Source organism: Carassius carassius, chromosome 13 (genome assembly GCF_963082965.1).
Source record: "Carassius carassius chromosome 13, fCarCar2.1, whole genome shotgun sequence".
NCBI classification, from domain to species: Eukaryota; Metazoa; Chordata; class Actinopteri; order Cypriniformes; family Cyprinidae; genus Carassius; species Carassius carassius.
The window spans coordinates 26,814,780-26,826,626 of record NC_081767.1 but is presented as its reverse complement, the minus strand read 5'-3'; the positions used below and the strand labels follow the sequence as shown (position 1 = coordinate 26,826,626).

Here is an 11,847-nt window from a genome sequence, read left to right as displayed (position 1 = left end):
CCAGCCAGGGCCGGATTAACCATAAGGGCAACTGGGCAATTGCCCAGGGGCCCAAGACCTCTAAAGGGCCCAGGGCAGCAAGGGCACGAGCAAAATACTGTATCTGGTAATCTCCCGCTTTATATTAAACAAACTGTCAACACGGGCTTTTGCGCTGCACAGAGAGACGCTGCGCTGCCTATGACTTTGAACGTGAGTTGAGAGCGGTTGAGAGTCAGTCTCATGCGGAACGACCAATGAAGAGAGGGCCTCAAGTTAAGACCCTCTCCTCATTGGTCAGTCCGCATGAGGTGTGTCAAATGTTACGCCGAGCGGGTTACGTCAGGCGTTGCTACAACAGATAAAAATCTGACATGGAGAAGCTAAGTGGGAGCGCGAAGCGGAAATTAAAAAAGGAAAAGGACATCAGAAACGCAGAAAATTTTAAGTATATACCTAAAATAGGTCATTTCTTCACTCCTGTTAATGTTGCCGAGAGTTCTGTTAAGTCAGCTTCCGTCAACGACGAGGACAACTCAGCTAGCCAGGACTTTTCTTCAAGATGCCAAATGAAAGCAAACATGCACTCCCTAATTATTTAGGATTAAAATTGTGTGTTTTGCCAGGTTTTGAAGTATTTATTTTTATCTTTCTATTTTAGCTATTGGACATGAACTTGTTAGTGGCCTTGATTTGGAAGATGTTATACACCAGTTTGCACAGTCAAAGTCCAGAAAAAAGCCATTGTAAGATGTGTTTGCCAAATGAAGGCATTTCAAATTCAAACATGCACTTCCTCATTATTTAGGACTAAAATTGTGTGTTTTGCCAGATTATGTAGCATTTATTTCTGTCTTGTCTTCTTCAGAGAAATTGACAAATTCTAAATGTTTATGTAGCACTAAAATGTTTAACTGGTTAATTGTGCTGTGATATGTTGTTGTTCTATTTTAAAACAAGTTAAAATGAGCTTAGGATAAAAATGTTTATGAGCAGATAATAGTGATACTGCATTTTATTTATTAATTTTTTTCCTTGAGGTGTCAGCTTTATTAAAATGCTGTATATTGTTGTGGAGGGAAAACTGGCAGATTTCAAATTGTTTGTGTTGGACTAATAACTTGATTGCCTTGTTGAATTCTGAGGAGACAGGGTCACCCTGTCAGGGTGATTTCTGCTTAAAATGAGCTGAGGACCAAAATGTTTCTTGATGTGTTGTCTGTGGTCTTCTGTTATAGCTCTATCAATTCAATACATTTATATTGGGAATAAATGTTGTTAAATAAACAATGGTTTGAAAGTGGTTGCTTATTTATTCATTTTTGTGAAAATGGAGGATATTTCCCTCCCTCTCAATGTAGTGGGTCAATTTTACCAGATTATACAGATGCTGATGTGTTTTGTTTTCATAGCATTATATGTGAGTGAATGTCTTTGATAGGGGACATAGTAGTGCATTTGTAGTTCTATGAGCATTTAAATATTTGTAAATCAAAATACACCTGATGACAGTTAGAACTTGAAGTATTGAGTATATTTACTGTATATTACAGTAATATATTCTGTATATGACCATATTATGGGGATCCCGGGGTCGTGATGATGGGGCCCTTGAATATTGTTGCCCAGGGTACAACAAAGTGTTAATCTGGCCCTGCCTCCAGCCCAGGCATAAGATTCTATTCTATTCTATTCTATTCTATTCTATTCTATTCTATTCTATTCTATTCTATTCTATTATGTATCATTGTTAATGTTACTGTTGTGTGAAATCTGGAAATATCTCTAGGTTACAATGCAGTACCTTTATTTTTGTCATATACATTTTATTATTATAACAAAAATTTTATAAACAGATGTGGCAAAATAATTTATGTAAAAAAAAAATAAAGACTATAAAGAAATTTGTTTAAAAATAATAACTGTAAATATAAAAAGGCAGCTATATGAACATTTTATTCCATAATTGTACTGCTATATGCAAATACTTTTGATATACTACAGCAAGATAAGAACATTAGTTATGTAGTGTTTGTTTAATCCCTTCTGCAATTTCAGAACATAAATTATCTACAAAAAATATATTTTATTCTAGTAAATTAAAGGGATAGTTCACAAAATAAAGAAAAAAAATAATTCTGTCGTCATTTACTCATTCCAAATCATTCCAAAAATGTTTGACTTTCTATCTTCTGTGCAACATAAAATAAGACATTTAGAGTTTATTTATTTTTTTCAATTTAAGGCATTCACCAAAATAGTTTAGTGACCAACATTGCTCATAATATCTTCTTGAGGGTGAATAAATTACGACATAAGTTTCATTTTAGCAAGAACTATCCCATTAACTGTGTCCCTCTTGGAGATTCAGTGTTAGTATACATATATATTATACATATACATACACTGTATATTTTGCTGTATTACATGCTGAGCTTTTAGGTAACTTTCTGGAAGAAGTAATTCACATTTCACATAAACAATATTTTACATTTTATTGATCTACAATAACATCACAAGACTATATTTATACAAAAATAAAATCTAACAAAATAAAAATGGTTGCATGCAACATGGCATTGAACAATAATATGGTCCAAAGTGTGTTAGAATTATTAAAAGCATCATATATTAGGTGCCCTACTCTTCCAGCTTCTGACATATGGGTTTAGATAATGCATTACAAGTGCTATAGATTGTACATGCATGATGTGTTCACCATTTATTTGCATATAAATTTGCTCAGCTATTCGCTCATCACTTATGATTCTAATTTCAAACTGGTCTGGTTGGCTATATTCATGATTGTGTGACACAAGTAAGGATCTTTACAAAAGACTTTCAAAAATCAACCACACATTTTGACTTGTTGTTTTATTTCCTTATTAAATAGTCATTCAATAATACCTTTGACAGAAACTGTAACGTTCAGAAATCTGGGGTCAGTATGATTTTAAAAAAATTCTGAAAGAACTCTCATGCTCACCAAAGCTGCATTCATTTTATTAAAAACAGTAAAAAATGATGAAATGTTATTAGAATCCAAAATAATGGTTTTCAGTTTAATATATTTCAAATGTAATGTATTTCCAGCGATGGCAGCGCTGCATTTTTCAGTGTCACATGATCCTTCAGAAATTATTATAATATGCTGATTTAGTGCTCAGGAAACATTTCTTATTATTACCTATGTTGAAAAGAGTTGTGCTGCTTAAAAACAGAGATAGTTTTTTTTTCAGGATTCTTTGATGGATAAGAAGTTCAAAGGAACAGTGAAAGTTGTCTTTGTTTCACTTTTGATCAATTTAATGCATCATTGCAGAATAAAAGCATTAATTTCTTATCAAATAAAAAGTTTTAACCCCAAACTTTTGACAGCAGTTCATAAATATGACAGGTCAGCTAACAACAATGACAGAACGGTAAGTTTCATACCCAAAAAACAAAATGAGCCTGTTTCAACTGACATTATAATCCTCCATATCTGTACCTTCACTTTTATTCTGTTTTTATTTTCCTTCTGGTGCCTGTATCTTTGGTCACTGGGCCATCTGGACCACCACTGATTTCCATGCCTTCTCTCTGTCAAAATCCCTTAGTGTGCCATTTGATGTTTGTTGCTGTAGGAAAAGAATCAGACAGTAGAAATGAGATGACCTTAAGGTCTTCCTTTGTTAATCACAACACCCTTTACGTGGGTTTTGACTAAATCACAGAGATGGAACAGCTCTGCCATGCTACAGCTGGCACTGTACAGTATAGTTTTCCAATTTTTTTTCTTGGCTCACATGTGCACAGCCGTACAACACACACAGTATAAACACACTTACTTTACTCTTAAATTGACTTGTCATCTAATTCACAAAGTGTATGCTTGTGTGTTTACCTCAGAGTGTTTTTTGTGTAGTGTGTCCCATTCAGTAGCTCCTGTGCGGAGCTGGCTCTTGTAGGAAGCACACTTTATTATGGTGGCTAATGTCAGAACCGCCTGCACCAGCAGCAGCCCCATCAGCACAAGCAGCAGTATGTCATTCAACTGCTGCACGCACAACATACATACAAAAACGTAACAAATTTTGAACATCCTTCAGGATGGGTGTAAAAGTGAAAATTTATAAAGCCGAAATAAAATATAAATACTAGATGAAAAAAAAAAAACACTGCATAAGGATAAGTCAGTTTTCATTTTTGGATGAGCAATCCCTTTAGGGGTCAAAAAGGTCAAAATCAGACATTTCGGAAACAAATTTGATTTGATTGGTGTGGTGCACAGAAATGACTCACCTTTGCTAATGGCACTTCATGCAGAAAGATCTCAATAAAATTAATCATGCTGTAGGACAAAAATCCAGAAGCAGAGAAAAGCAGTGGTGAAGTCACACTACTTATAGCAATCAGCATTTCCACCTACGGCAGTAAAATTGAGAGGGGGAAAGAAAGAGAAAAAAGAAGGCAAGATATAGTCTTTAGCAGGGCTCATTCTACAGAGAAGGCAGAGAGACAGCTAAATGAGTGAGAATGGTGAATTTCCTCTAGGGATGTTCGATTGCACTGCTTTATTGCTGGAGAGACCCTGATGGTGACTCACCAGATGCTTGCTGGGATATTCTGCCACCACATGGCTGGCAATGGCACTGGGGAAACACTGCAGAGGAATCACACACACAAACAATATCAATCACTCTGGATAATTTATAATCTGAATGAAACTAATTTTTAATATAATAGACTGAACTCACAGCTACTAGAATCCAGAAGAAAGTGACAGAAAGATATGGATCTGGGAGGAGAGCACCCAAATTGAGAGCAATAATTCCTCCAAATACAGTGGAGATGCCCACTATAACCTCAATTACCTGCACCAGAGAGAGAGCAGCAAATCTACAGTGAACATCATGCTGATATACAGTGCATACACACACATACACACAATCTCATTTGTAGGCAACTCACGGCATAAGCCTTGAGAAGACGAGTGGGGAACGAAGCCGGGGTCACAACCACAGGACCATCAGACACTGGCTGGAGGAATGAGATGGATGATAGCAACGAAGAAAAGAAAAAGAGCAGAGAGACATGAGCATATAAAAATGTAATTCATACAGGTGCTGATCATATAATTAGAATATCATGAAAAAGTTGGTTTATTTCATCAATTCCATTCAAAAAGTGAAACTTGTATATTATATTCATTTATTACACACAGACTGATATATTTCAAATGTTTATTTATTTTATATATATATATATATATATATATATAGATGATTATAACTGACAAATAAAGAAAATCCCAAATTCAGTATCTCCGAAAATTAGAATATAAATTAAGACCAATACAATGAAAGGATTTTAAGAAATCTTGGCCAACTAAAAAGTATAAAAATGAAAAGTATGAGCATGTACAGCACTCAATACTTAGTTGGGGCTCCGTTTGCCTGAATTACTGCAGCAATGCGGCGTGGCATGGAGTCGATCAGTTTGTGGCACTGCTCAGGTGTTATGAGAGCCCAGGTTGCTCTGATAGTGGACTTCAGCTCTTCTGCATTGTTGGGTCTGGCATATCACATCTTCCTCTTCCCAATACCCCATAGATTTTCTATGGGGTTAAGGTCAGGCGTGTTTGCTGGCCAATTACGAACAGGGATACCATGGTCCTTAAACCAGGTACTGGAAGCTTTGTCACTGTGTGCTGGGGCCAAGTCCTGTTGGAAAATTAAATCTGCATCTCCATAAAGTTGGTCAGCAGCAGGAAGCATGAAGTGCTCTAAAACTTCCTGGTATATGGCTGTGTGGACCTTGGACCTCAGAAAACACAGTGGACCAACACCAGCAGATGACATGGCACCCCAAACCATCACTGATGTGGAAACTTTACACTGGACCTCAAGCAACGTGGATTGTGTGCCTCTCCTCTCTTCCTCCAGACTCTGGGACCCTGATATCCAAAGGAAATGCAAAATTTACTTTCATCAGAGCACATAACTTTGGACTACTCAGCAGCAGTCCAGTCCTTTTTGAAGCGAGACGCTTCTGACGCTGTCTGTTGTTCAAGAGTGGCTTGACACAAGGAATCCGACAGCTGAAACCCATGTCTTGCATATGTCTTTGTGTAGTGGTTCTTGAAGCACTGACTCCAGCTGCAGTCCACTCTTTGTGAATCTCCACCACATTTATGAATGGGTTTTGTTTCACAATCCTCTCCAGGGTGCGGTTATCCCTATCGCTTGTACACTTTTTTTCTACCACATCTTTTCCTTCCCTTCGCCTCTCTATTAATGTGCTTGGACAAGAGCTCTGTGAACAGCCAGCCTCTTTTGCAATGACCTTTTGTGTCTTGCCCTCCTTGTGCAAGGTGTCAATGTTCATCTTTTGGACAACTGTCAATTCAGCAGTCTTCCCCATGATTGTGTAGTCTACAGAACTAGACTGAGAGACCATTTAAAGGTCTTTGCAGGTGTTTTGAGTTAATTAACTGATTAGAGTGTGGCACCAGGTGTCTTCAATATTGAACCTTTTCACAACATTCTAATATTCTGAGATACTGAATTTGGGATTTTCCTTAGTTGTCAGTTATAATCATCAAAATTAAAAGAAATAAACATTTGAAATATATCAGTCTGTAATGAATAAATGTAATATAAAGTTTCACTTTTTGAATGGAATTAGTGAAATAAATCAACTTTTTGATTATATTCTAATTATATGACCAGCACCTGTATAAGCTAGGGACAAATACAGTTAGTAATCCTGCTGGCTGGGAGGCACCATAAAAGGATTTTGCAATCATATTGCAAATAAAGCTGAAATAAAAATATATTTATTATCTGAAAAACGTAACCATAAAAAATCTTCTAATCTTAAAATTAGAAGCGTTGCCTTGGCAACTTACAGAACTGTTGAAGTACTGAAATAACTAAAACTAAAATAAAAAGAAATAAATGAAAGCAAAAAAAGACAAGTACATTTAGCATTATTAAGATTTTTTTTTAAATCACAGTATACTATATGTCTCATGCAGAATCAGTTTCTTAAAAAATTATTACAGGCAAAAATAAACGAATCAATTCGGAAACATCAATTTCCACCATGCAAACAGACAAAATTCATTATGAAAGATGTTAGATAATTATTTGTTAATATAATATTTATTTCCTGACTGATAACACAATTTGCGTAAACACAGGCCAAAATAATTGTAATGCAGGCAGTCAATACAGTAAATGGTACAGTATATACTCTCTCACACACAAACCTTTCCATGACTGCAGCAGTTGTCCACTGAGCGTGCTGACAGGATGACAGTACTGGCCGTGAGCACCTCCAGCACAATAAGCAGGAGCAGGTTAAAGTTAATCTTTAGGATGACAAAACAGCAGTAATGGGTTTAATAGATGTTTTACGTGCACATTATGGTTTAGTATTTGAGCTACAAGTCTACCACATCCTTTAAAATAATTTTTGCTTTGCTATTGTCATATTAGACTATATATTATACTAGACTTGAGCCAATCCATTTAATTGTGAAGGACATATTTCTAGGGTCCCAGACAGATATTTTAGGGGTATTAGAGTTGTGATGTTCTCACATTGATAGCTGAGGGACTAATGGCGAGTTTACAACCGAACCACACCAGACACGTGGTTGTCACAGCAAAGGATGACACGTACACCATTTGAAAGTCTGAAACCTGTAAACATAATGTAGGTTAGACATTGTATTTGTAAAACAGTAAAGAAGTGTTTATCTGCTACAGAAAAAAAAATCAATTGGGCATCTCAGTTAAGGTGATTAAACACATTTATTTACAATAAATATATAGCACCAATACAAATAGAAAACTCTATGATTTATATCCCTATGAACTGAAAACTTGACTCATGAACAGTGTTTGACAAAATGTTTAAATATTGTCTTGGACAAAATAAAAATAAAAAACACATATTCCAATAAAGAATTTTTAGAACTCAGTGAACATTTTATTTGAAAGTGTTTATTACTTGGTTGTATAATACAATATATATATAGCCTATATAAAAATCCTTTCACTTACTGCAACTTGTCTGTTCTTGGCAATAGCGAAGCTCACCACTGCAGCTGGTATACTCTGCAAATCAGAAGCAAAACATATATGAGTGTCAATCGGACCAGTGGCCTCTTCCATGAGCATATGAGTCATTCAGGACAAACACTCACAGATCCAGCAGTGCAGCGCAGGTAGTCCATTGCATCTGGAAACACATTACCCATGTAGAGGGAGAAAGCTGCCACTATTAACAAGCTGCTCTGGGGATCAGATACATATTAATACACTCAGACGTTTGAGAAAAGCAGTGTATTAAAGGATTATTTGACCCAAAAATGAAAACTAACTCAAAAATGTAGATGGGTTTCTTCATCAGAACAGATCACTTGCTCACCAAATGGATCCTCTGCAGTGAATGGGTGCCATTAGCCAATGAAAGTTTAAACTGCTGATAAAAACATCACAATAATCCACAAGTAAAACATCAGTTAACGCTGCATTTGAGAAACAAATCCATCATAAGTAGTTTTAACTTCTAGCTGACATACCAATCCATAATCCATAATAACCTCTCAAAATCCACAAACATATTTGTTTAAAACTGTTCAAATGTGCATGATTTGTGCTTATTTCTCTCCTGGTTCAGACAAGATGACTTTTTCACTGGAAAAAAGCAATATTATGGACAATGGACTTTACACTTTACAACAAGCCGCGTTTCCACCGCAGGAACTTTACCAGGAACTAGGGACTTTGGCCTGGTGTGTTTCCACCGCAGGACCAAGGAACTAAATAAAGTTCCGGGTAAAAAAAATGTCCCTCAGAAACAAGTCCCTGCTGGTGAGGTATGCCAACTAAGATGTTAATTGATGGACTGCAGTCACATGGATTACTTGTGGATTATTGTGATGTTTTATCAGTTGTTTGAACTCTCTTTCAGATGGCACCCATTCACTACAGAAATGATGTAATGCTAAATTTCTCTTAATCTGTTCAGATGAAGAAACAGTCTCATCTACATCTTGGATAGCCTGAGAGTGAGTACATTTTTAGGAAATTCTCATTTTTGGCTGAACTATTCTTTTAAGTCTCTGAGCTACGGGAGTGAAAATCTGCCAAAAGCCAAAGCTGTTACCCCTATAACGATGCTGTAAAGCCAGACTCTGTAGCTAAAGCAGGGATGTAATGTCCCAGGCTGACCCAACTGTAGGTCACTGGCCCTGACATCCACTGTGTAGCTGTCTCTCTCCATCCTCTCACGCTCCAGATGCCTACTCAGTGTTCCTACTCCACTGTTTCGCTCCAGGTTGGACATCTGGGCATAGCTGAACACTTCCTGAGCTGATGCCTCCTCTCGTTGCATCCTGATATCCATGACCCCTAGAAATCCAATCCATATAAAGCACATATATTGACTAGGCGAGAAAAAAATGTAGTGAATGCAAACATTAACAGAAGCAGAAAATGTGTATGCCATATATACTATTCACAGTTTACTATGTGATGCTTTTAATGACACTCAAACTTACTTCAGTTTGCCAAAGCCTGTAAATGTAATGCAATACATTATACCTCTTACTTTTCTCAGAGCATTTGAATTCAATGATAAATATATCTCATGTATTCCCAGGGAATGCATAAACTGAGGATCTGATAAAATGCATACTCTGAAATTTGTTTGGATAAAAACATCCGCCAAATCCATCATGTTAATCTTACAGTCACTTAATGTTAATCATTAAAAATGTTATATATTTACTAAAATTGTTAAATGCAATCTTTAGCAAATCTCATTTTTATATTGTATATTCTGATGTGCAGTTTCAATTAATCTCTAGCGTTTAAAATGATCGATTTTAGTTTTCAGCATTTTATTTTTACTAAGTTTATACAAAATACTGTTATTTTATACTGTTTTATTTTACACTAAACATTTTTGGTATTGTCAGCTAAAATTAAAACATTGTTTTGTTGCCATATAAATATTATATGAAAAACTTGGAAAATAAACAAAATTAAATTAAATTGAAATACAACAATGACCAAAACTAAAATAGTACTTCTCCTAATAATAATGACAAAAGCACATAACAAAATGACTAAAAATGTAAATGAAAACTGAAAATATTAAAATAAAATCTAATACAAAATATGAATAAATTCTATATATAAATATTATCTGATATAATCTTATATAATAATTACTACTAATACTACTACTAATTATTATTATTTATCAATAGAATATTTTTTTTTATTAAATATATGTTGTTTTTATTATTACTGTTGTTGTTGTTATATATGGTAATTATCGCCTTAACGGTATCGGTCAGACATTTTAATATCATCCCCACAGTCTTCTTGAACAACAGAGAAGTCTCACAAAAACTAACTAATGATATCAACACATGTTTATATTCTCCCCAATATTTTACTAACATAAAAAGTGCCAGACTGAACAGATTTACTTTCAGCGTATTGCTTCATTTAATAAATTAACATAAAAATGTCCTTAATTAGGCACAGCTGAGAAAACATATGGACCAGAAAACAATGGCTTCACAGTGACATAACCGCAACCCGCTGCATTTTACACTCCGTGACAAGCTTTTGAAAAATGCTTTTTTTATTTTTATGATCTGAAGAAAGTAAGGGCTTGTAAATGCTCCAAGAACACAAAAGTGTGCTAAAACACAATTTTCTGCTTTGCGCAGATAAAATAATCATACAAGACCTATGAGCTCTCAGTGCTACATTTCACAAATAATTACCAATATGTCTGCATCCAGGGAGAAAAAAAAAAACATTTTGGTCAACAATGAAGAAAAAATGCAATCAAACTGTTCCTTCTTGAAAACCCACACGCACAATGAATATAAAGCATTTTCATGGTCTTACATAAACAGCCACAGGAACATATTGCAATAAAGAGGATGCAGTGCAGGGATAATGCATGAAGGCAATGATTCATAAATAAGTTTGAAACACATGAACCCCTCCTTCAGCCTCTTCTCCTCAACTCCATTCTGAGCCTCACTTGCATTCATTCATCTTATCTCTCCAGCCCTCTTTATCTTAATATTTGCTTCCCACTCACCTGCCTCTAGCTTCAAGACACTGTTTATTTCAGCTTGGACCACCTGTTCCTGTGGAAGGTATTAGTTCTACTTTATCTTTGTCTTCTTCCTCTTGTTCCTCTCCTCTCTCTCTCTCTCTCTCTCTCTCTCTCTGTCCCCTCCACTCCAAGTCAATAAAAAAAGTTTTGGAACGCTTCAAAGCCTGGAACAGAAAGTTGAGAGTGTTGCCCTGCCAGCCAGTTTTAGCCAGTGAATGCAAATGGAGCGGAGAGATGGGGCTCAGATCAGGGGCTGCTGAGGCCAGAGCCTCTTCCTGCTCTGTTCATCTCAATGAGAGAACTCACACATAAATCAACAGCTCTCGCTGCCATACACACAAAAACACACACAGAAATAACACACAAAGAGTTTTCCCATGCATGTACACACAATCAGGCACCCACAAATGTTTCCTTTCTTCATGCATGTGATTGCATTCCAAACGAAAGTAAGAATAATTCATATATTTTATATGAAATATAAATGTAATTTATTGTTAGGATGGCAAAGCTTAATTTTCAGAAGCTTTTCCTTCAGTCTTTAGTGTAACATGATCCTACAGAAATCATTCCAACATTCCAATGTTTTTTTATTTTTTTATACTCGTGTATAAACAGTTGTGCTGGTTACTGTTTTTGTAGAAACCGTGATCATTTTTTTCATGAAATAGAAATTTCAAAAGAACAGCATTTATTCAAAACTGAAAACCTTTTGATCAATTTAAA

The 11,847-nt window shown here is 35.6% G+C and overlaps 1 protein-coding gene across 2 annotated transcripts; it reads right to left on the bottom strand.

The window, feature by feature from the left end:
- Positions 1-2,460: 2,460 nt before the first annotated feature.
- Positions 2,461-11,488, bottom strand: LOC132156249 (membrane protein MLC1-like). 2 transcript variants are annotated; one of them, XM_059565169.1, is made up of 12 exons: positions 11,104-11,488; positions 9,142-9,386; positions 8,177-8,266; positions 8,034-8,087; positions 7,569-7,670; positions 7,235-7,336; positions 4,933-5,001; positions 4,719-4,835; positions 4,568-4,624; positions 4,264-4,386; positions 3,866-4,015; positions 2,461-3,599 (listed from the first exon to the last, which is right to left on the bottom strand). In XM_059565169.1, the coding sequence occupies exons 2-12, from the start codon at positions 9,379-9,381 to the stop codon at positions 3,519-3,521; spliced, it is 1,185 nt and encodes a 394-aa protein (XP_059421152.1). In that variant the 5' UTR covers positions 9,382-9,386; positions 11,104-11,488; the 3' UTR covers positions 2,461-3,518. The 2 variants fall into 2 exon arrangements, with proteins under 2 accessions (XP_059421152.1, XP_059421151.1); XM_059565168.1 differs by having other exon boundaries at positions 3,866-4,018; positions 11,104-11,482.
- Positions 11,489-11,847: the final 359 nt, after the last annotated feature.

Coding starts and splice junctions, on each gene's coding strand:
- LOC132156249 (XM_059565168.1), bottom strand. CDS start 9,381: ATGGATATCAGGATGCAACGAGAGGAGGCATCAGCTCAGGAAGTGTTC. Junction 5,002..7,234: donor ACTGCTGCAGTCATGGAAAG/GTTTGTGTGTGA, acceptor TCATTCCTCCAG/CCAGTGTCTGATGGTCCTGT. Junction 3,600..3,865: donor TACACAAAAAACACTCTGAG/GTAAACACACAA, acceptor CTTTTCCTACAG/CAACAAACATCAAATGGCAC.